The 24,331-nt window shown below is 40.9% G+C and overlaps 1 protein-coding gene across 3 annotated transcripts in view; it reads left to right on the forward strand.

Moving 5' to 3' along the window:
* Positions 1-24,331, forward strand: part of VCAN (versican) — a 98,876-nt gene that overhangs the window by 47,804 nt on the left and 26,741 nt on the right. For all 3 annotated transcript variants that reach the window (XM_032095551.1, XM_032095552.1, XM_032095553.1), the window contains one exon: positions 17,323-22,863. In XM_032095551.1, coding sequence (XP_031951442.1) covers positions 17,323-22,863 — 5,541 coding nt within the window. The remainder of the gene's footprint in view (positions 1-17,322; positions 22,864-24,331) is intronic.

A 24,331-nucleotide genomic window follows, 5' to 3' on the forward strand; every position in this document is an offset into this window, starting at 1 on the left:
TAAAGCACTCTACTGCCTCCTGTGATTTGGAGGAATGGGGTTTTTTCCATATTTTTATAGCATATCATAGCATTTTTAAAATCCATCTTAGAGAATGTGTGGTGTAAATTGATGCAACTTCTAATTCTGCCACATTTTTTAGCTGATGGTTCTGTACATGTGTATGTAGCTTCAATTCCATGGGTATCCAGAACAGAAACTTCTACAGTAGCAATGAACTGTTGGGGTTGATGATGAATATATCTCCACAATGCAAATGCTGAGGAGTGTGCAGTTTTACATTAAAGAAGCCTGCCAACTGACTACTACTTAAGATTTCATGGTAAAACTTTTATGTTTTAAAATGAAAAGTAAAGGAACTGACAAGCAGTACAAAGCACAGAATTTCTGCTAGGTTCAATGTTTTGTTGTGTTTAATTATTGTATAGTTGTATAATAATTATTTTCTTCTTTTGAAGGAACACAGTAAGAAATGGATTTTTTTTTTTCTGTCTTATATACCTTAACTACATGCATGGCTTTTGAATGGTTGTGTCAGAAACTGTTTTCTCTTTGGTTCTCGGCCATAACCTCCGTGCCTCTGAAGAACTCATCCAGCAGAATTCATAATTATTGGAGTCTTTTGGATGGTTTTGTCAGGTTTGTGCTTGGTAGGGTTCCATTCAAAAATCAAAAGCCAGTAGTGGATTTTTTCCTTGAGATGTGCCGTACATTTCAAACCTTGGCTTGGTATCTTTTCCCACGTTATGCTTATTATCCTGCTTTATATTTACAGGATGCAAATCTGCACAAATTATATCAACAGTAGCTTAGCCTTCTATTTCAGAAAATGGTAGTTCTGAAACTTTTGTTTCTGTGGTGTACTATCATTATTTTGTCTTTATGTGTTACCAGTGTCTTGAGGGTCTCTAGTAAATGATGCAAGTCCAGTAAGTCAGAGCAGAAGGATAACTTCTGAAGACAAGATTTAACCCACGTATTGAGTCCTTTTGTACCTGTGGAAATTCACTTAATTTGACTTCAAAATGAGTAGCTGGACTAGGTAGTAGTGACCTTGTTTTTCCTATTAGATTTTTGAGTTATGCTACAGTTTGTTGCATACAGGACAGTGGGTTGTGCTGGGTGAGCTGTGTGTTTCAGGTGGTGGAAAGAAGTAGGATGGTGTGGAAGGGTGTGGATGTAGGAGATTTGTCTGCATGTACATCAGGGAGTGTCTTATTTTACGCCTTTTTTTTTCAGGATAGCGTGGGTACTGTGAATCTTTAAATTAGGATTTGTTTCAAAGTGGATTATCTGAAGGACTCTTCATAGCTGCTCTTTCTCTGCCTTGGGTGATCAGGTCTTTAAGACAAACTTTCTTCAGGATTTGTTTTCTTCACCTTCAAAAACTTTCAAAGCTGTGCATGCATTTCCCAGGTACAGATGTGCATATATGTCAGGGTGTTTATAAGCAGACTTAAAAGTATACATCCTTAAAAATCTGCCTTTAAGAATTATTTAGTTTGTAAGGAGAGACAAAAAGTTTATTTTCTTGAAATATTATTAAATTCTCAGTATGCCACTGTCTGTGTTCTGTTTAAGCACAGAGGCCCTCATCCTGTGTCTAGTGCAAGTTTAAAAAGGAGTTTTCCTTGCTTTTCTTTTTTCAGGCCCTGGCAGTGGGAATTCCTCCACTTAGCTATCCACAGACTCATGGCACCCTATACCTGCTTACCCCAAATTCAGTTAGAACTGCCAAAGATTTATTCTCTCTGAGGGTTTGGATTGATTTATTTTATTGCTACGGAAATGAAAGACAGCCTCTGAAAAATCCTGTCAAACCCAGTTTCCCTTCATTGTTCCTTAGTCCATAAACTTTTCTTTGTGCTGGGGAAAATGTGTATAGGGGGTGATGAAGAGGAATGAATTTGGCAAATATTGCCAACATATACCTTTCACTAGGATGTAGTTTAACTTCTGATTTGATCATTCTTTATTTGGGAATTTATCCACAGTCATAAAGAACTACATAAACTGTACCTCTGTCTTTCTATTCTCAGCTGACCAGAAACTATAAATACAGTTTTCGTCATTACATCTCTGATAAAACAAAGGTCTTTCCTCCTTTGGCATGTTGTCAAGGTAATACAGCTTAGCATTTTTAGAAAGTTAATCTGTGAAGGTTATAAGCAAAGGCCTTCTTGGATTTTCAAGTCAAAAGTCCAAAAGTTCCTCCTAAGAAAGGACAGCTTGCTTGCCAAAGCCCTTCAAAAAATAGCTGTTTGAAATAGGAATAATAATGAGAGGTTATATACAGATGGCATTGTCTATAAATGAATATATTTTCCTTTTTGTGTTTGCATAAGTGCTGGAACTATTCACGAGATTATTCTTTCCCCCTCATTCTTCACCTCCTTGTTATTCAGCTTTTGCCAGAAGCAACAGTTTAACAGTGAGGCAGGGCTCAGCAGAAATTCAGCACCATGTTTTGTTTCCTATCACTCAATTACAATAAAAAGCCTTGCTATTACACAGCTGAATATTGCTCTCTGCAGCTCCATTTGCCATCCACAGTGTGGACACAATAACATTTAAGTGCTCCACGGAGGTGCCATTAGGCTCGGTTAGATAGGAGCAGCGTTTTACATTCCACATGGAAGAGAAAGGCTGTGCTAAATGGGTGAATTTCTGAAAACTTGAGATAATTTTATCAGTTTCCGTCAAGAAGGACAGAGAGCATCCCTTGCAGAACAGGGGCTTGTGATGGTGGGAGCAGCCCTGGCTCAGTTGAGTTCACCTGTGGCCAAGCACAGGTGGAAGGAGAGGCAGGAAGGGATTCCTTGTGCCTTGTGCTCCTCCTTCTCAAACCCTCACCAAACTGGCACCAACTTCTCTGAAGAGCTTTGAAGTCTTTGGGCTGGAATGTGCTGTTGATATATGGAATGTGCTGTGGATGTATGGAATGTGGGGGGATATTATTCTTCATTGTTACTGCAGGCTGAAGCTGCAAAGGTGTTGAATTGAATTAAAATCCAGGATATTACTCTATCTCACACACGCATCCACCTTAATATGAAGTAGTACAATTTATATAACTGAAAGTTTCTATTAAATATTATAATTTCTAAGACTTTCCATTTATTAGACCAAAAAAAAAAAGTTTCTCCTAGAGGACCTCTTCTTATCCAAGTGGTAAATAGCTTTTCTCCTAACTTTTAAAATGCATGCTTGCAGTCAATGAAAACTTTCATAAAGGAAGTTTCAGTTACTGTTAAATTTAAAAAAAACCAAACCAAATCATGGAAACAGAAGCAATTTGGAGGCCTGGTGGAAGGTCAAGCACAATTTAAATTCAGGCGGATGCATCCTAGAGCTGATAAGAAAGGACACGGAGCTAAACAGATAAAGCTGTTAATTTGTGTAAGAGTACAGCAGTTTTGAAAATGTACAAAAAATCCACACACTTCCATGTGGGCGAACATGAGACAGGTGCATGAATTAATCAGGGTAATAAGACTTGTTGTTTCTGACAGCCCATGGCACATGGGCAGATCTAGGGCAGGTGTTTCAATTAATGAGGAAAATATCCTTGCACACGAGGAAACATCCCTTTTTATGCTACAGAAAGGACCACGCACATGTTTCAGAATGGAAAGGACCTGGAACTTCCATTCACTGGAGTGGAACCAGGAGTTTTTCCCCTGGAATCACGAGAGTGAGGAAGCCAAATACCCCTGCACTCTGAGGTGTTACCACATGCACGTCTTCCCACAGCAGCAGATGGGACACAGGAGTTTGTCTTGCACTGTGAGGATGCAGAAGTTGCCACCCTGTGCCCTGTTGTGTCCTCACAGCTCCGATGTTTCATAGTGGTGAGGGCTGCTGCTGGTGCTGGCAGGTCGTGGATTAGCAGCTGGGAAAAAAAAAAACAAACCTGAAGGAACTTTTCAGCTCATAAAGCTTTTATGAGCTGAAAAATGCTTGTGGGGGTGTTGTTTAACAGTGGTTGAGGGGATGCTGGAAACATAACTCCTGTCTGAATCAGGAGTAATTTGCACACCTGCATTTTTTGGAGACATTTAAAAGTCTTTATTTAGTGAATATGTTTCAAACTGCTTGTTGGACTCTGGGACCCACACCAGCTCTGTCTGGTTTCTTGTCCCCTCCAGCTTTGAAGAGAATGAAATTGTAGGAACTTGTGCTTTGTAGATGTGGAATTTTATGGAAAGGGGTTACAAACCTTTGTGTTTCAACATGTAATTCTCTGACATGCATATTTCTGTCTCAGCAGTGCGAGAGGGCATGTGAAATTTGAATGAAATGCAGAATGGTAATGAGTGATAGTCATAAACCTTAACAAAGGAGGCAGAATAGAGTCTTTTCAGGTCCATCTTAGGCCTTGCCTTGAAATCCATTTAATCCTGTTGTCTTCACGGCTCCTTCTGGAGGGCTGTCAAAGATGGTCATGGCTCTCTTTAAGCCTGATTCTAATATCTAGCCTGAATTGCTTCTTGGCCAGTTTATACCCGTGTTTATTCTTGCCATCATTGTCTTTAGCCTGAATAGGTCTTTTTTCTTCCTGACACTTATCCCTTGATACTTTTATTTCTCTACTCAGTCACAGAGAATGACCATGTCCCCTTTTTCAGCCCTGGTTTTGGTAACTTCTGGGGGGGGGGGGGGGGGGGGGGGGGCGGGGCTGTGTGTGTGGGAGAGTGGGAATGGAGAGAAGATGCTGGCTCTGCTCTGGGGGCTGGGGGTGTTGGGATGACCAGAGCAGAGGAGGGACAGCAGCAGCAAGCCTCACACTGCCTCTTCCAGGCAGCACCTCACATGCAAGAGAGACTATCTAAGAGCTTGCAGCGTCTAGGCTTGCATCTCTCTTCATCTGTACCCACATTGTTCTCCTTTAAGTTATTTATGCCCTCTGGCAAATAATCTCTCTGGGCAGCATCATTTGTTGTACACGCACACGTGCTAGGTGCAGTTTTTGGTGTGCCTTTCAAAAAGTACATGTGCTAATTATTGTGTTAAGAGAGACTTCTGCTGAAGGGGAAGAGACTTTGTCTTTTGTGTGCTGAAATCACCATTTGTTTTTCCTCAAATGAAGTGTATATGCTACTGAAAGCTATGGTTTCTTCATAGGACCTATTTCAAGCCAAGGTTTACCGTCAGGAAAGATGCTGTCTTGCAGCTAGGCTGAACTGAGTTCATTTCTGGTGGGATCTTGAAGCAGCAGCAAAAGTGGCCACATGGGCAGGAGCAATTTCCCACCTAATTAAATGCAAAATCTCCCCCTTTTTTTTTTTTTTTTTTTTAATGGAGGGCTGGGTTTGTCTCCTTATTAACTGTAATATTCTGAAGTTCATTTCCCAGGGAAGCAGGTCTGACTGAAGTAATTTTCATGTCCTGAATGACCAAACTCTTTGTGTTATTCATAAAACCTGGCATAGAGATGGCCACGTTCTTCTCGTGCCTCGACTAACTGAAGTGTTAAATGCTGAGCAATGTGGCCAGATCCTGATATCATCTTCCCCAGTGTAATTACACCACATTAATTCCAATGAGGTGATTGAGAGCAGAGCTGTTGTGGGGATGTGGGGATGGTAGGCATCAGAATGTCTTCATAACAGTTTGCAGCTTCTGGATCATTGTATAATTAGGTGATTATTTTTCTTCATGCTTGAATTCAATCCAAACTGGTAGATCTGTTGTTTAATTAAACCTGTTGGGGTTTTTCTATATTAAAATAATCTTTTTTTTTCTTTGCTGGTGATATGGAGAGCTTTTTAAAATACACCATCCATATAAATTCTATTTAAAATGGAACAGCAGTGATGCCCTGTATGAAAGCAAAAAACCAAGTAATTTTAATAAATTCAAGCTTTTTTGTGCACTTCTCCTTTTCTCAAAACAAAGGAAAAGAAAAAAAAAAAAACCCAACCAACCCCACCAGACCCATATCCAACAGAGCTGAAACTTGATACTTAGAAAGTTTCACAAGAAGCTAAAACTGAATTAACAAGTGGTCTTTAGGCCACTGTTGCTGGCTCTTCCTGAAGAAAGACTTATTATAGAACAATAATTTCTTTTTCCACATTCCTTTCTAGACATCCATAGATACAAGGAACAGTGCCCTCACATTAAATACTGTTCAGAGGATGCCTACACATTCCCTGCTGTTTTTGCATTGTATCCAAGGAGACGTCTCAGATCTAGACATAGGGATTACACATTTCCAGCTTTCTTATAGCTCTTTGTTTATTCATGAGAGAAATGAAGGAATTTTATTCATAGGTACAATGTAGTTTTTCATACTTCTGCTGTGAAGAACAGGAATCCTTTTAGAGGTTTTGTTTACGTGTGGAGAAAGCCTTAAGAAATCCTAATGCAGAAAAGATGAGCTGTCTTTTACGTGGTGATGCACTATGACTTAATTTTTTTGAGGAAAGTGGTTTTCTGTACCAAAGTTTTCTGAACGTGTCCAGATTGTAACTTTCTTAGTACAGAGTTTTCGGTGGTCATTTTTTGCAGTTTTTGCACATTTTCAGTTTAATGCTTGGATTAATCCTTGCTAATCCAGCCAGTCTTTTAAAATCTTCCTCTCTTTTTGAAGTGGTTAGGCCATAAATTTGATCAATAATATACAAAACACCCACTGGTGTCTTTCAGAATATTTTCCTGCCACAAATGAGGATGTGTGCAGAGTGGCTCCTGCATATTTTGTGTTGTCTTTGGGAACATATTGCTGAAGTTATCAATGTTTCTTTATGGGGTAATTATTTTTATTTTTTTTTCCAAGCTGCTCAGTGCATTAGGACTTTTCTGACAAGTCTTGTATTACTCCTTTTCTTAAATGAGTAATATTCAGTATGAAAACTCTGCTTCCTGAGGAGGACAGAAGTTGGAATTTTATTACTGGTCAGGAAGGTCTTCCTGTAGTCCCTGCCTGCCTTGCTACTACCTCTGCTAGACTTGATTACCTCTTTGATACTCATCATTAGCTCAAAGAGTGCACAAGAAACATTGATTTTTAACTTTAGACCATACTCTTGGATTTTACATGTAGCACCTCCTCAAGCAGGAGTCCCGTAGTTTCAGTGGGAGGTTTTTTGGCATTAGAAAAAGAATTTCCACATATTTGATGTATTTTTTTGGGTTGTTTTTGCCAAAATAGCAGCAAAGAATGTGCCTATATGTACACAGAGTAGCACTGAGATTTTTGATTGTATTTCATTGTGGGATATTTTCCTAAACCATTGCTTTTCTTTTCTTGAAAGTGGTGAGCAAAATGATTCTGGGGTTACTAATATATTCACTACTCTGGCTTGTAGTGAGTTTCCAGTCACATGTTCAGTTAAATATTGAACATTAGAAGCAAAATTCAGGAGTCCTTGGGAAATGCTGTGGACACTTGGTCCAACTGACAAGACCAAGGATTAACCCAAAATGTTCTTCAGACATGGACTTGTTCACACCTTAATTGAATTGTTTGACTTCTTGACCTATATATATATATTTTTTTTTTTAATTTTTTCTGACCACATACAGAGCCTGTCAGGTGTGAACTAATTCTGCAGAAATATCACCATGTTAGCACAGGATGGAGTTTGTGGCAGTAGTTTATAGTCAAAAATATGTCTCCCTCTGCTGATTTTCAGTAAGGCTACCACAGCAAGGCATCTATTTTTAGCTGTAGTTGGCTTAAAACCTTTGATCTCAATTACTGTCCAAGAGAAATGTCTTTTTCAAAAAAACCCCAAGTGTTTCTAAAAACAAATTAATATTTTCCCAGAACAAATATTCCAGTTTTGTCAGGGAAAAACAAAACAAAACAGAAAGAAAAGAAAGGTGAGATGAAAAAGGTTGTTGAAAGAAGAAAGTATGTGATTACATGGTTAAAAAACCACTCATGTTCTGTATGCACTATTTGAAATTCTGTCTGATAGAGAGAAACATTTGTGTCACTCCAGCTGCAGCAGAGGAGCCTTTACAGACTTATGCTGATTTAACTGAGAATCTCTGGTTTATCCCTAGGCTGCTTTGGGTGTTTAATAACCAAAACAATTCTATTTATTAACTCCAATAGATAAATTTAAAGAATTTTTATCTTCTTTTTTTTTTTTTTTTCAGAGGTAAGGGATGATACTGAGAACAATCCATTAGAATTGCAATTGCAGAATCCACTTTATGTCTTCCGAGTAATATTTGCAAAGCACAGGACTCAGATCTATGTGCAAAAATCCTTGTGCCACGTATGTCAATATTTACGCATGGAATTACTCTAATTATGTATTCTAAAACTCATTTGCATTTAAGAAGTTATGAAGATCCCACAGTAACTTGAGTTATCACTGCCACTTCTGTAGCAACTAAATAAATTTTTGTACATGCAAAGGGTCCAGGACAAGACTGTTTTCCCCAAACAAAGTTGTAGTCATATTTCAGTGAAGAAAAATGAAACACAAAAAAAAAAAAAATTGCCACCAGAAAACAATTGTGTCTTGCCACATGACTAATAGCTCAAAATAATGCCCCAAAAGAGCAGGGACTGCAGCCAAAGAATGTGACCAGGGGGCTTGTGCAGGCATTGAATTAAATTCTTACAAGGTACCTGAAAAAATGCTTTAGAAATGGTAGGACATAAAATGCCAGAAAAGCATCATGATAAGTGAAATAAACTTCTCCAGATATCTGTAAAAAGAGAATTTTGGGGTAGAGCAGGTGGGGTAATTGTTTTGGGGTAGAGCAGGTGGGGTAATTGTCATCATAGCTTCAGTTCTTAGAAAAAAAGACATTTCCTTCCTTCCTTTCCTTCCTTTCCTTCCTTTCCTTCCTTTCCTTCCTTTCCTTCCTTTCCTTCCTTTCCTTCCTTTCCTTCCTTTCCTTCCTTTCCTTCCTGTTTTGGAGCTTGAACTGCAAAATATTTTCTGGCTTTATTTTTGCCGCATAAAATTCGTCTCAAGAGACAAATCAAGGAGGTAAAATTTAGTATATGCCCAGCATGTAGAACAACCTTTATTATTCCTAAAATAATGTGATGTCAACCTATTATTTTTCCCAAGCTGCCACATTAAGGAGTATACTGGAAATTTTTTTTCCTAAAGCCAAGTGTTTTTGGTATTAGTGGAAAAAGGGAGAGGGGAAGGAATATTCCTTACAGCCCTGAGCAGCCGCAGGAGCACTCAAAGAGTGGGCATATGCTTTGAGATTCTAAGTGTATTCTGACTTTTGCCCCAGTTCATGTTGTGGTACATCAATTTTTGATTCTTCTTGCAGAGGACTCTCTCTCCTGATATTGGTAGGGCCAGAACTGGCTCTTTCTTGTGCCATCTTTGTCATGGCAGAAGCATTTGAGGTTCTCCCAATTAGTAGGATGTAAATGTAATGAAGGGATGGTGGTGAAGTGGGACAGGAAAGCACAAAATCCATTGATATCTCAGTGTTTCCACCTCAGTCGTGGAATATCACACAGGAAATAAAGGATGAAGTCATTTTGGTGAACAGTTGCTCTTTCCCAACCAGCTCTTCCTGCAGAGTTGGACTCCCCTCTACACACACCCAGACACACCAGCTAAGTCAGATACAGTCTGACTCCTTGCTTTGTTTTGGATTCCATCTGGAGAAAAATGATTTATTGCATGACAACTGTTTGGGTTTGGGTTGTTTAGCCCTGCAGAGCTTCAGAATTGTCTTCTCTGTAGGCAGCAAGGGATCTGCTGTCATTGGAAGGATGCTCACGTCCAGGACTGCTCAGGAGGAGGCACCATGGGCTGGAGTCGTGTTTTGGTAGTGACATATTGGAGCAGAAAGGAAGTGGGAATGACTGTGCTCAGAATGTTGCATGACAAATATCCAGGCGTTATCCAGGGAGCTGTATCCTGCCTGTGCTGGGGCTCAGCCTCGACACGGCAAAGCTGCCATTTTTAACAACTTGACATTTCACTCAGTCTGCTTCTTTTTAACGAGTTTATTGTCGGGTGGGGGAGATGAACGAAGGAAACGCCGGGTACTGCCAGAGGGCTCCACAATATGCTTTTATAATAAAACAGTTCCTTTCTTTGCGACATGGACTCTGCATCATCCTGTCTGTTGCTTTAGAGTTTGGCAGGGGTGAGTGAGCCCAGAGCCCTGTGCAGAACAGATGTCCACGTAAGTGACATCCACTTTCCACAGGTGCCTCTGGCTGTAGCCAACAGCTCCAGCCTGGGGGCGTGGCATGGTTGTAACAAGGCTGCAGTGCAGGAACGTGCCAGAAATTGATACTCATGGATTTAGCATGAAAACACCCAAATAAGGTAAAGCAGACGGACTGGATAAGGGAATTTCAGTAGGCAAGACTGACCACCCACCTTGAATTACTTTCAACTCTTACCCAGCCAGCTGTGCAAAAAAGTCACTCCTTACAATTACTTTCTTCCAGAAGTTTACTTGAGTCGTTGAGATTTTTATGCAAGGTAAATTTATGTATATATATGTGTAATGCAATCATCTCTTTTGACTCTCAGAGGGATAACAAAACATAAATTTTGATAAAATTTAGAAGGTAAAAAAACCCCCAACCAATCCAAACCCCAAACTATTGAAACCTGCCCTACATCCTTAAGGATTTGTAAAGGGAGCCAAAGTTAACAAAATTTTAGAAATATATATCCAGCTGGGAAACATTTTAAAGTGAACTAAATAAAACCTTTTGTTTATTTAGAGTGAACAGTAATCAAGAACTGGATTTTACTAGACCTCATCATATATACTAGTCATGTTAATGTGAGGTAGAAGGATTAAAAGCACCAAAAATTTAATTCTTTCTGGACTTTTTTTTTTAAAAACTTTTTTGACATAGGTGCGTATAATAGTAGCCATGTTTCTTTAATGCATTAGACCAGCTCCTTGGCAGTATTCCCACTTTTTCCTGAAGAAGAGAAGGGGTATGCCTGGAGCACTGTTGCACTTTGACTGTGCATAGGTAGGATAATGATACTACAAGATGGCACAAGTTAGAGGAATTGCATGTACTGAAGGCTGACGCTTGGAATTTTGCTTCAGCAGGAAATGTCTGTATTTCAAAATCCTATTTCTTTTGACATTAAATGAAAAGAACAATATATTAACAAAGAAAAAAAAAATCCCTTTTCTGTGAGACAAAACACTGCAAAAGATGTTGTCTGATTGGTTTATTTCTGTAAAATGGAATGGTTTTGTTCCAATTTAAATGTAATATCTTAAGGGGAATGGAACCCCTACTTAATAGAAAGGTTTTAATTTTTTTTTTTTGTGTTGGGGACAGCTTGTCAAATCCCTTTTTTATTTCCTCAGTATGCTTTTAAAACAAAATATATTCAATGAAACTGACACATTCCTGTGGAATTGGTTGAGGTTTTGGATTTTTGTTTCTTGCTGTAAGAGTTTCAGCAAGCCATGGTCTTAAAGCTGCTCGAATCCACCCAGACTGCAGATCTGGTTCCTGGCAGAGCTGAGCTTCAGGGCAGTCAGTGCATGACATGAAGATGGTTAAGCCTTTCCTCATCCTAGATCCTCTCCCAAGCCCGGGTCTGAGGCTTCACTGGTCTTTCAGAGGGTTTGACCCGTTTTGACTCTCTTCTGCTTTGAGGATTCCTCATCGTTTTCCAGGTGGAGTCTGGATTTTAGCGGTCCATGGGCTCTCTCTGTGGGTAACCTTTGCGATCCCACAAGGAGCATCCCAAAAATGTGCAAGGATTTTGAAACAGCACTTTAAAACCATTTACATGTGTATGCGTGTCTTTTATTAACATTTTCATAGAACCATAGAATCATGGAATGGTTTGGGTGGGAAGGGACTTAAAGCCCATCCAGCATCACCCCCTGCCATGGGCAGGGACACCTCCCACTGTCCCAGGCTGCTCCCAGCCCCAATGTCCAGCCTGGCCTTGGACACTCCAGGGATCCAGGGGCAGCCCCAGCTGCTCTGGGCACCCTGTGCCAGGGCCTGCCCACCCTGCCAGGGAACAATTCCTGCCCAATCTCCCATCCAGCCCTGCCCCCTGGCACTGGGAAGCCATTCCCTGTGTCCTGTCCCTCCAGCCCTTGGCAATTGTCTCTCTCCAGGTTTCCTGCAGCTCCTTCAGGCCCTGCAAGGCCCCAGTGAGGTGACCCCAGAGCTTCTCCTCTGCAGGCTGAACAAGCCCAGCTCTGGCAGCCTTTCCTCCCAGCAGAGCTGCTCCATCCCTCTGATCAACTCTGGCCTCCTCTGTGCTCACTCCAACAATAACTAATAACATTTTAATCTTCATGTAACTCTATTGAAGCCAAACCCAAAACATTCTGATTATCAAGTGCAGGAAATAATTTGACTAATGCAAACTCTTTTGATTTTTCATGCCAACCTGTCTCGTGAATATGGGTTCTTGATGGTGAACGTTATGGATTTTGTGGTAGTGTCACATTATGCAGTGAAGTACTTTTGAAACAAGAGTCCAAAATAGTTGTAGTCGTCTCTTTAAAATCTCTTTCTTTTTTTTTCCTATTCAGCTGTATTCTTGTCAAAATATAGGGCCTTATTTAAAGTCCACAGAACATTTTATGTGAATTTCATGGCTTTATCAGACCTCCAGTCCTTCTGCAAAAGACTGGACTGTACTACTGCTCACAAATAACTCAGCATGTGGGTCTGAAACAATAAGTGGACAGATTGCAGGAGTGTGAAATTCTGTTATCTGCAGGATGCCGGATTAGATGTTAAGAGCCCCATTTTGAAAGAGACTTCACAAAACCATAACTCTTCTGAATGAAATATTTTGTGTTTAGAACGTTCGGGAAACATCGTAATATGTTTTCTGTTTAATTCCCTATTAATTCTTCTTCAGACGCTTATCTGATGGTTTTTGAGGGAGAAAAGGCTTTTTACTGCCTGCCCCCTCAAAGATGGTGTTGGAGAAGCTCTTTGTAGAATATTAAAAGTCTTCTTGAGAAAAGAAATATTGCTGCACGTTACACATTTTTGGATGTGTGCAGACGTTATCTCGCGCGCCAGTAACAGGGAGGCAACTTTTCTGTTTGATCCACTGAAAAACTGACGTGGGTTTGGAACCAGTTGTGATGGATGGGAAGAGTTGTAACAAAAAATTAATGACACCATGGTCAGTGGCTCTGTGGTTCTGTGCAGTAGCAGGCTAAAATCACCCTGTAGCCAGAGGGATTTCCATTTCTTACGTGTAAGAACTCTTACCGAGATAGATGCCTGTTCCTTGCAGGTCATTTAGAACATCTAGATGTATTAAATGGATTAAGAAACACTCTGTGCTGCATAAACAACCATCCACCTGTCCTCTCCATCTCCGTTTCAGTGCATACCTCATCACTTCCCTCCAAAAGAGGCTTTGCTGATAAATCTCTCCCAGGACTTGTTTGGGTTGGCACTCTGAGCTGACAACCCTTGGCTCTGCTCCTTTTTAGCTACTTGTTTTCCCTTTCCTTCTCCTGGAGTCAGAATAACAAAGCAGCTCTTTGAGAAAGGGCTCCTTTTGGCTTGTTTTCCGTGAGCTATTGATAAGCATATTTCATAGCCATACTCCTTCCCTTTAAAGGCCTGGTTTCATCTCTTTTTAGTAGTCTTTCGTCTGTTTTACCTGCAGCTGGAATGGGTGTGAAATATGTAGGAGCAGCATAAGTCAGTGGCATCTAGACTGTTTAAAACTAATTCGAGTGTTTGTGTTCCTGCCCTCAGGGTCTAACAGACCAGTTCAACAGACACAGACTTTTTCCTCTATATTCATATTTTATGGTAGGTTTTCATCTCAGTGTCTTATACCCAGTTGACAAGGATGTATGAGCCACATCATTATGTAGATTATTTGCCATCTCAGGAGTTTAAGAGCATTTTTCATAGCTCTTAACCCTGAGCAACCTGAATGAGAACACTGAATAATCAAACCTGTAGGAAGGAAAAGAATTTACAATTAAAAAAAAAAAAATCATTCAATTTCATTCTTTACTATCTTCTGAAAATCTCATCTTCGGAAAAAAAAACGAAAAACCATACAAAAAAACCTCCCAAAGACACTTATTATTTAATGGAAGAGCCTCCTGAATGTCTATTATCAGAATATCTTACCTTTTCCTAAGGTTCTTTTCTGTGGATTTTTGTGGCATGTAGGATCTTGAAAAAGCTAACAAAGTAAAAGTAGGGTCTGATAGAGATCTCTGCATGTGTAAGAATTTGTATTTGTCTTCTAGGTGAATTTGGAACAGATGTTGTTCACTAAATTTATTGCCTACCATAAATGACTTAGCGTGAGCTACTAATTTGAGGGACTCCCAGGTGTGCGCTGCTGAAAAAATACTTCACTGTTGGTCAGAACTTGTTAGTCACGGTGCCCTCCTACAAATTACAGCCCATCCAGTCCCATCCAGTCTTGATAATTTATTTTTTTTTAATGGACAGTTTCTGTGCAAAGCTGCATGCTTTGTCGCACGGTCTTAATTGCTGTGTATGAAATAATAATTAATCTTTATGGCACACCAGTCTAATACACCAGGTTGTTTTGATGCCTTTTCCTGGTCTTAAAATCAAGAGTCAGACACGGTTAGAAGGGGACAAGGGATTTTACCTTGGTATTTATTTTAAGGGTCCTTAGGTGCACACGTCCAGGTCGAATGCACCGAAATGCACCCTGCTGAATGCCCACCCCAAAGGATTGGGTGTAACATTATAGGTGTTACTAATTAGCAGATCTATCAAAGATTCCCCAATGAGAGGCTCAAGTGAGCCCCCCTCCCCAAGGAGCCTTCCCCTGGATGGTTCCATCTTGGTTTACAGAATGTGTTCTGGAGAGGACCTTGGGGGCTGGGGCACACTGATCCCTAGCTACGAAGCTTCTAAAATGTTGAGTCTCTCAGCTTGACAAACAAGTCCAAGAATGTAGGCAAAAAGCACTGGGAATACAGAAGTTGTAAAAAGGTATAACAGGGGTATAAAAGAAAAGGCAAAAAATCTTCATGGCATCAGTTTATACAGATCCCTCCTTCAGCACAGGGCACCTTTCCTGGCCATGCACATTTCTGTGCATGGTTCTCTGGTTCTGTGGGGGGGTGCAGTTATTTTATAGTGAATTTACCGAGAATCAGAAATTCTCAGAGCTCCCTACCAGCTCTGTCTTGGCATTCCTCTCTCACTGACTGAATTCCCATGGGTTTTTGCATGCACAGATTTGAAAGGAAGGTGTGAAACTTCTGTCTCAACTGAAGCTCCTGCTTTTATGAAAATGTGGTTTCTCGATATGTCCAGGGTGGCCTTTAGCTGAAATTCGTGGATTTTGAAAGGGTTGTTATTAGACATGCTCCTCAAAGTCATACTGCCAGTCTTGGAGAGATTACCAAATTCCTGCTTTTCACAAAATTTGAAAGGGAGATCTGGGAAAGCTCAAATAAATGGTTGCAGAAACTTTATTCTTCTGTGGCACTGGGCAGCCTTTCCAAATATTTCTACTTTACTGGAGAAAAATATTCATTCTTTACAAGCATTGCATAAAGTAACTCCCAACAAGCACACGTGAGGGAGAGAGAAGAAATCTCAGCACCGTAGTCATCTAATAGCTCTGTCATAGCACAGGGTAAACACCAGGCTTCTCTGGGCAATGTACAACAGCCAAGCAGAATCCAGGTTAAAAACAACCTTTTGTTTGTTTCACAGGGAGCACTGAGCTTAGTGCTGCACAAACTTGACACTGTAGTTGAAATAAACAATGCTGAAGGTGATTTATTCTCTGTATTCTTCAGCTGGAGCTTTAGCAAAGCTCAGATCCAGTAATAGTTCATGAGTTTAGCTGTAAACACAGTGTGAGACACTAGAACATTAATTCTCAGTGGAGTTGCAATGACCTTTTCAAAACCAAATTGAAGTCAATTTGCACACACAAGCCAGCCCAGGACAAAGAATCACAAACCTTTTGTAGTGCTCTGTGTCAGTTTAACTTGATTGAATACATTCTTTTCCAGAATGATCACCTGATGATTCTGTCTCTGAGGACTCAGTAGTAACAGAGGTTAAGTGATCTTCATAGGTAGGAGGATTACTTCAAATTGATGAAGTGCTTAACCTCAGGTTCTCATTGTTTTAGGTCTTGTGGATAGTTTTAGTGAGGAAGATTTGCTTAAAAAATGGAGCTCTGTCATGTACTGGAGATATTTTTTGGGAAGCAATTGTTGCTGACAGTGCTGTAAATTGGATGTGGACAAAGCTCCACTGGCTGTACCAGTTTGTACCAGCAAAGAAAGCAATCCTCTCTGGGCAAAATGGTCATAAACATAGATCCAGAAGAAAGAAACACTGATGGAATAGGATTTCAGCAGGGTTTCCAATTTCAAGTCAGTTGGCCAAGCTGGAAATACGGCTTTTTTTTCTGAGTCTGTTGTATCCCTTTTTTTTTTTTTTTTAAATTTTGTTTTAATTAGGATAGCTTCCATTGTCTGGAACAGAAGGTTTGAAGTAATGTTTTTGCTGAAAGGGCAAGTTTAAATAGTGTCTATGGAATCTGGGGTCATAAATCTTGGAGGAATTCAGGAGGCTTTCTGCAGCTAAAATCTTGCCTTCTTAGATCTTCTTTCTTCCTTTTTATCTCCCTGGCCACCTAGAAACAAACTGTGAGAGGTTTTCAACCTGTGGGAGTGTGTAAATAATTCAGTGAGTGGTAAACAGAAGAAAATTACTGCACTTCATTGATGTTACTGTCTGAGTGGGAGTTGACTTTCGAATCTGTGATATTTTTTTCTAATTTGTTGCATAATGCTTTAAAATTCAAAGTAGCAACAAGTTTGCAAAGCACGACATTATTCACTGACCTAGGATCCAAGTCTAGTGAGCAGAGTGATGTAGATGTTTTGGTGCTCCTAGTAATTTGAATTACTATATACTAAAGAAAAATGGAGATGCAGAGGGAGTTTTTATATGTCTTATTTTATTTTAGCCTTTGCCTTGCTTAGCTTTGTCTCAGTTCAGTTATTGGTAAAGGTTAGTTAGTGTCTAAATCCGTGGAAACAGTTGCAGCAGGTTGGTCTGAAAAATGGTTTTTCATCTTTGCTGAAAACTGTAGAAGGTAACTCAGGCATGGGTTTGGGACCAAGGACATGTGGAAATCAACAGTACTGAATAATCAATGTGTTCAATATGCAGAGAGGCTCCAACTAGAATGTCACACACCATGGCAGAGTTTAACTTAGTGTCAATAGAGGAACACACTGAATTTACAACAAATTACTGAATTTCTGATTTTTTTGGTTTTGGGTTTTTTTTTCTCTGATGGATTTCTTGTACTTCATGTGTCTACTGTCACTTAGGGATTATGAAAAGCTCTCTTTTTCTTGCAGATCACCCGGTGAATGAATTTTTGGATCTGTTCAATCGCCACATGCTTCCTCATGCAGTAGATGAAACCCACATTGATGCAGAGTCAGCTCAGACTGAACCCTGTACTTCAGACTCTGTGCAGGATTCGTCTGAATATATAATACTGGATCCTTTCTTTCCAAACTATGCAGAGTTTGAAGAAGACGAAGACTGCGAAAATGCTACTGATGTTACAACTCCTCCAGCTTTGCAGTTCATCAATGGGAAGCAACAAGTTACGAGTGCACCTAAAAGCACAAAAGCTGAGGAAGCGAGGAGTGACCAAATTGAAAGCGTTGCACATTCCAAAAATGTGACCTTTTCTCAAATCAATGAAACAAACACATTTATAATAAATGAATCTGAAGCTTCTGGTACTATGCAACCAAGCAAAGCTGGAGAAGTTATAGGGTCATTTGAGGTTACACAACCAACGTCAGGGGCTGCAATGTTAGAACCTGTCTATAGTGGGGAGTCTGAAGTTGTTACAACAGATAAATCAGTAGCCACCACTCCTTCACACGAGCAGTCTCTGCAAAACAATAGAGAGACCATGACATGGCAGGGAACTGAGGAGAGCTCTACTAAAGGTAGCAAAAATCTGCTTTTAATTTCTAGTGAATCCTCTGGAGATGGCTCCACCGAATCTGATCTGTCCACTTCAGCCTTAGAAATCACGACAGAAAGGAAAGAGGATGAAAAAAATTCTGGTATAACATCTTCTCCTGATGGATTTACTGTGGAAAGTTCTGCTCTAACTGCTTCTCTGGAGGCAGCTTTTATTCCTGCTACAGTAGATGAAGGTGTAACTGACCTTATTCCAGAAGAGGCAACCCCTGCTCCAGGAGACCATTATAAAACAACTATTAAACTTATCGCAAATTCCCCTGTTGAAAATATTCTGGAAACAAGTCATACAGCAAAGCCTGAGATGAGTGCTGCTTCTTTTATGGTTCTGGAAGGCTCTGGAGATGTAAAAGATAGCATCACTTTAACTTCAGCTGTGACAGAGGAAGTAGCAGTAACAGAAACACTTTCAATGAAAGACATTTCCTTGGGCTCCAGCACAGCACTGCCAACACAATTTTCTGTAACTGATTCAGGAATCACCTCTGCTTTGCCCAGAGCTATAAGTACTCCTTATTCTGCTTTTGATCAAAGTCCTGAAGTAACTGTTGCCACCACCTCTGTGTCTGAACTTATTAGGGAAAAAACATTTGCCAGCTCTCTTGTAACTGAAAAGGGTATTGATGATGAAAAAGAAATACAGACCACTGTTTATGCAGGTCACCAAAATTCAGCTACTGCTCCAGAGGAAAATTTGGATTTGAGTGAACTTGGGAGCACTACAAGTGAAGGTGGAACTGTAAGTCAAGAGCCACTCAGAAAAACAGTACCAGGTACCATAGGTTCTGAAATCAAAAAGGTCACCACCATTCCTCTCTTGAGAGAGAAGAAGCTTTTTGTAAATGAAGGATCAGCAGAAGAGCCAGCAGACATATTTTCAGGGGGTCCCACAAGCAAAGTGGTAAGTATTGGCTCCCCATTTATTGATCCAGGTTCTGGAGACATAGATTTTATCATTGAGTCTGCTACTTTGACTTCGGTTCCGTTAAGGCCTGTCACTGAAACACAAACAGAAAGGTATGAAGGAAAAGTTTACAGCACAGATGATGCTTCACCGAAGGATGCAACAACAGAATATGAAAAGCAGTCAAGAATAGATGAATCTGCAGTAACAGTTTTGAGTACTGGGTCAGAGAACCTCACAGAGGGGTCTGGAGTAGAAAGTCAGATGTACCTGGATATGTTTAGCACAAAAACCCCAGAAGAACCAAACAAGGAAACAGTACCAACCTACACAGCTCCTTCTGACATAAAATCTGGTTCTATAAGAGAGATAACATCTCACATTGCACCAGGAATTGACACTGGAGATTCAGAAACAGGTCAGGCCACATCATCTCCAGGGTCAGTGGTCAGTAACAACCCTCACGAGGATGTGGTGACACACGGTACTGGCGGTATAAAAGCAGTAGCTGAACCTACAGAAAGCAAAGATGCAAAAATTGGTTCTTCAACTGTCTCACTGGGCAAGATTTTCCTGATTGAGCATGGCTCTGGAGAAGAAATCAAAGATGACAGCAGCACCACAAAACTTATGTCTAATGGACCTACTGAAGAAATATTTGGAGGTCATTTCTCAATTACTGACCAGGGATCTGGAGAACCAGACACATCCACTGGATCATTTGCAAAAACAGCAGTTGCCCCTACCGGGAGACCAGAAACATGGGAGAAGGATGACAGACAAGCTGTCAGCACATCACCTCTGGATCTTGCCTCCACTACAGACACTGATGAGCAGGTCACAAGTTCTGAACATGAAGTAACCTCTGTGGGAACTGCATGGGACATGAGAACTGAAGAGAAAACCATTGATGAGCTGGCAGTGAGAACATTTTCCACGAAGATTCCTTTGATGGAAGAGATACATTCTGGGGAAGAGAGGCCAAGTGAAATTTCTCCAAAAGCTTTGGAATCTTCTGAAGAAACAACAACAGACCTCTTCTTTAGAAGTACACAGGCTAGCCATGTACACCCGGGATATTTACACGTTCCGACTCTCAGTCCATATTTGGAAGAAAAAGAATTAGAAACTGAACCTGTTAAAAAAATACTTTTGCCATTTAATGATGACAAAGTAACTGAGGCTGTAACAATTGAAAGGAAATTCATCAGCTCTCCAGTCATAGTTATAGAGCAAGAGGAGGAGCTGGTGCAAAACATTTTCCCTACAAAAGATATTCCCCGAACATTCCCGACACCTACGGAAGAAAAACTGTCACATGACGAGCTCATTGGTGATCCACTGTTTTCAGGACAGGGGTCGGGAGATGACCTTGCTGTTCTTCCTTCTGTAGTGCCATTTATTGTCGAGGAGATCAAGGATACCTCAAGTCCTCAAACTTCCCAACACGCAAATATGGGACCTGAACTTTCCACTGACAAGACACAAGACTTTGAAAGAGGAAGCACTCCAGCAAATGCTGAAGTTAATGAAGAAGTCACAAGCGCTGTAGCTGAGCTGCTGCCAGAAACTGGAGACCAATTCCCCACCTCCACGTTCTTCAGCTCCCCAGCTTTAGCAGAAGCCAGCTCCAAGAGCTTCATCTCTAAAGAGATTGAGGCCACCACGCATTATTTTGTTGAGAATGAAGAACCTCAGGAGAAGGAAACTGACTATAGGAGAGGAGAAAACGAAACAGACAAGACAACAGCCACTTCTAAAGCTATTTCTCAAGAGGAAAATTCACAATTTCTGATTAAAGGTGGCACAGCTCCTGTATCTGTTATACTGAATGGAACTCCCAATCCTGAAACAGAGGAATCTCCTGTAACATCAACAACAAAAGTGCCAGGCAGAGTATTACCTGAGAGCTCTGGGGAAGGATCTGGCTGGGCTGGTGTTTCAGATTCATCTTCCCCTGATATGTTTACTCATTTCTCAATACCCACTGTGTCCAAAGTAGAACTAAATGTTTCATCTAGTGTTCCTGGACGTGTTTATTCCAATGTTATGACCACAGAGGCACCGAGAGATGGATCACAGACTGCAATCACACGGCTAGCCTCCCTTTTTACAGAAGAAACAGAGGTTGTTGCAAATCCATCTGCTGTTCATCCAAAGGCAGCTTCATCAGAAGAACTAACAAGCGACACTGGGTTATATGAAAAAATTATTCCCATGATTGATGACAAAAGAAGTGTTATACTGAACGTTTCTGTTTATGGTGATATTACCCTGATTGAAGAACGACTGCAAACCCCACCAGAAGAAACAACTATTATAGACATGGATCACCCAAAGTCAATGCCTGAAGATATAATAAGTGTGCAGACAATGCCAAATCATGTTACACAGTCAACATATGGATATGATGATAGCACGACAGCTGAAGGAGAGAACTATCATTCCACTCCCAAGTTTTCCATAGCCAAAGAAAAGACACTTGGATCTGGTTATAGTCTTCCTCTGACTACTTCCAGTCCACCAAGCAGAGAGTTGGTGACTTCTGGGCACAGACCAACCTCAGATGACATGGATTTGGGTTCAGGGAATGACGTGAATTTCTCCACAGAAACACCCACTACCACTGAACCCTCTGAACTGGGCATTTTCCTTCCCACAGTGCCATCTCTGGCAAGCCCTCAGGTACCTCACGAGTCTAAACCTGATGTAACCAGCCCCACAGAAGACACCTATGAGCCAAGTACTTCAGCAAACAACCAAGTAATAGCAGATCAGAGTGAAACAGTCTCTGGCTTTTCTGGGATGGGCCAAGAAGAACTGGCTGATAACCAGCCCGTGGTTCCTTCTCTTACACCGCTTGTAACTGGCGAGCCAGAAGAGGCTTTGACAACCGGCAGGCTTGAGTTAGGTGTTGTCACCACACAGCCTACATCCCAGCTGACAACTGTGTCACCTACCACGAGTGCAGGGAATCGTCCCACCATGTACATGAACATTAAATCAGCATCAGCAGAGTACGAGGAAACAGATCCAGTGAGTTTTTATTCTGTTCCTCAAACTCCTAAATCCTCAGTAACTGTTCATTTAGTAAACGGAGTATCTGAGTATCCTGAGGTAATCATTACGAGCACATCATCATCATCATCATCATCATCATCATCATCATTGTCATTGTCATCATCATCATCATCGTCATCAAGGGATTCACATCAGTCCAATCATTCATCAGGAGAAATCTTCAAAGAGGTTAGTTCTGATATTACAGTAACATATAAACCACCCACTACTGACCTTCTTGACACAACAGAGCCTTCTCTGCTGGAGCTTTCTCCCGAGCCTGGTTTGGACAGCACAAGCACGGAAAGTACCCCTCACTTTGGTAGGCTTCTAACAGGCAGGCCAGAGGAGACAGAAATCCCTGTAACTGATTTAGCTGGTGAGGAAGAAGCTGATGTTTCTGGAGATTCTCCATCAACACGTGTCTTGCCTACTGCTTTTCTGAATTTTGGAGAAAGAGCGAGCACAGATGTTCCAAAAATCAGCACAACAAAAGTCGAGGTTTCGTCAGGGAGAGTGAATAACCCTCGCCAAGAGGAAGACAGGAGTACTGAGAGACAAAACCCTTGGCTTGCATCCACAACTGTTTCAGACTCACCCAACAGCATTGAAAGTGAAGGATTTAAGCCTGGCCAGGAAGCAGTGACAATGCTAACGTCGACTTCCCAGATTTTAGAGGGAGGCACAGAAACACAATCAGCTTTGTTTGGTCAGGGGGAGATCACAACCATCTCTTCTAACATTGCAACAAACAGCCTTGCCCCTGGAAACAGTCCCTACCAAAACGAGCCGTCAACAGTGAGCTCTGAGGAGCCAAGCACTGTGGAAGCCGTAACTTCGACATTTTCCCTTCCGGAAGTCACAAACGGATCAGATTTCGTGATTGGCACCAGTGTGGGTTCAGTTGAAGGCACAGCAGTGCAAATTCCAGGTAACTTCCCAACTATGATCCCTGTCGTGTTATGTGTGTTGTGGTACTTGTGAAGGTGTTGCCCAAGCTCTGGTAAGAGGTGTGACAATCAGAGCTCCATGTGAAATGACAGTGGACCTCGTCACCCTCCAGCTGAGAAATTGGCCTGGTTGTGACTCTGCAAGGTGGAGGAGGATTGGGGGGGGGTGCCAAAAAACCCAAGCCCAGTGACTTTCCATCGGTGTTTGCATCGTGGAGCTCTGGATCAGACTGGAGGTAACTAGCCAGTTCTAAAAGACAGGAAGGTAACATTGGCTGTGGTAGGGCATTCAGCTGGAATGATTTCATTTGCCAGTTTCCATGTTTCAGTTTTAATCTGATGGCTTTTCTTGTGAGCGTGGTGATAGTTCTTACACAATTGGTTTATAGGTAGGGCTGTTTCTAACATCTTGACTTAAAAAGCAACAGCGAACATTTTAGGATCAGAGTTTTCTGTAAAAATCTTGACCTACAAGATAACTTTTCACAAAAGAGGAAACCAAGACATTGTTTTCAGCCTGTCTGTAGCTTTAACTGGTTGATACAGTGTCTGTCTCTTAAAAATTACAAAACTTTTTGTTAGATGTCATTAGCCACAGTATTTTTTTTCCCCATGATGGTTATTGGGCACCATTTCATCAAATACATGGGTGATGCCGGTAGAGTCACTTCAATTCATATTTTGTCTAGGTACAGCCGAGGAAAGAACTGAGCTGGCCAGATTTTGTAGGGTTTTCTATTATTTTTTCTCAACTAATCCAGGTAGCTGTCGATTTGAAAATGTTTACTGGGCAATTATCCAGTCTGTAGGAGGACAAACAGACAGCAAACACACAAAAAACACCATTAAGGTTCTTAACAGAGCCCACATTTGTGACTTTCAGTGAAGCAGTCCTAAAACAAGCACCCTGTCGAATGGATGGGATCAGATCCTTTCCAAAACCTCCAAGGTGAAATCCTTAATTACTTGATTACAATCCTAAACTTATGTACATAGGATTTCCCTCTGGGGGCTTTCAGCTGGACCTTCTGCATTCCCACACCTAGACAGGGAACTTGTTATTAAGAAGACTTTGAATGTCTAATTTGCAAAAGTAAAATAGATGCTCTTACTTTTTTTTTTTTTTTTTCCATAAATCGTTGTCAGATTGTTTTGGGAAAATGTGATCAAAAAATCTTAATTTTTCTCAAGCCTCTGACTTACAGAACTCTCTTACCCATTTTGTAAGTTTTCAAAGGCAGGGCTTTATTTTTGCATCCCACAAGGACTGTCTCCAGGATTTCCTTCTCTCTCTGAGAAACTAACTCTTAGAAATGGTTTAGTGTGTACTTGTTTGTGTGAGTGAGTGCTCCTAGGCATGAAATCAAATGCACATACCCAGGTATCTAAACTCAGTGGAAATAAACATCACTGGAAGGCATAAACCTCTTCAAGGAAATGGTATTTAAA

The sequence above is a fragment of the Corvus moneduloides genome, chromosome Z, assembly GCF_009650955.1.
Source record: "Corvus moneduloides isolate bCorMon1 chromosome Z, bCorMon1.pri, whole genome shotgun sequence".
Taxonomy (NCBI): Eukaryota; Metazoa; Chordata; class Aves; order Passeriformes; family Corvidae; genus Corvus; species Corvus moneduloides.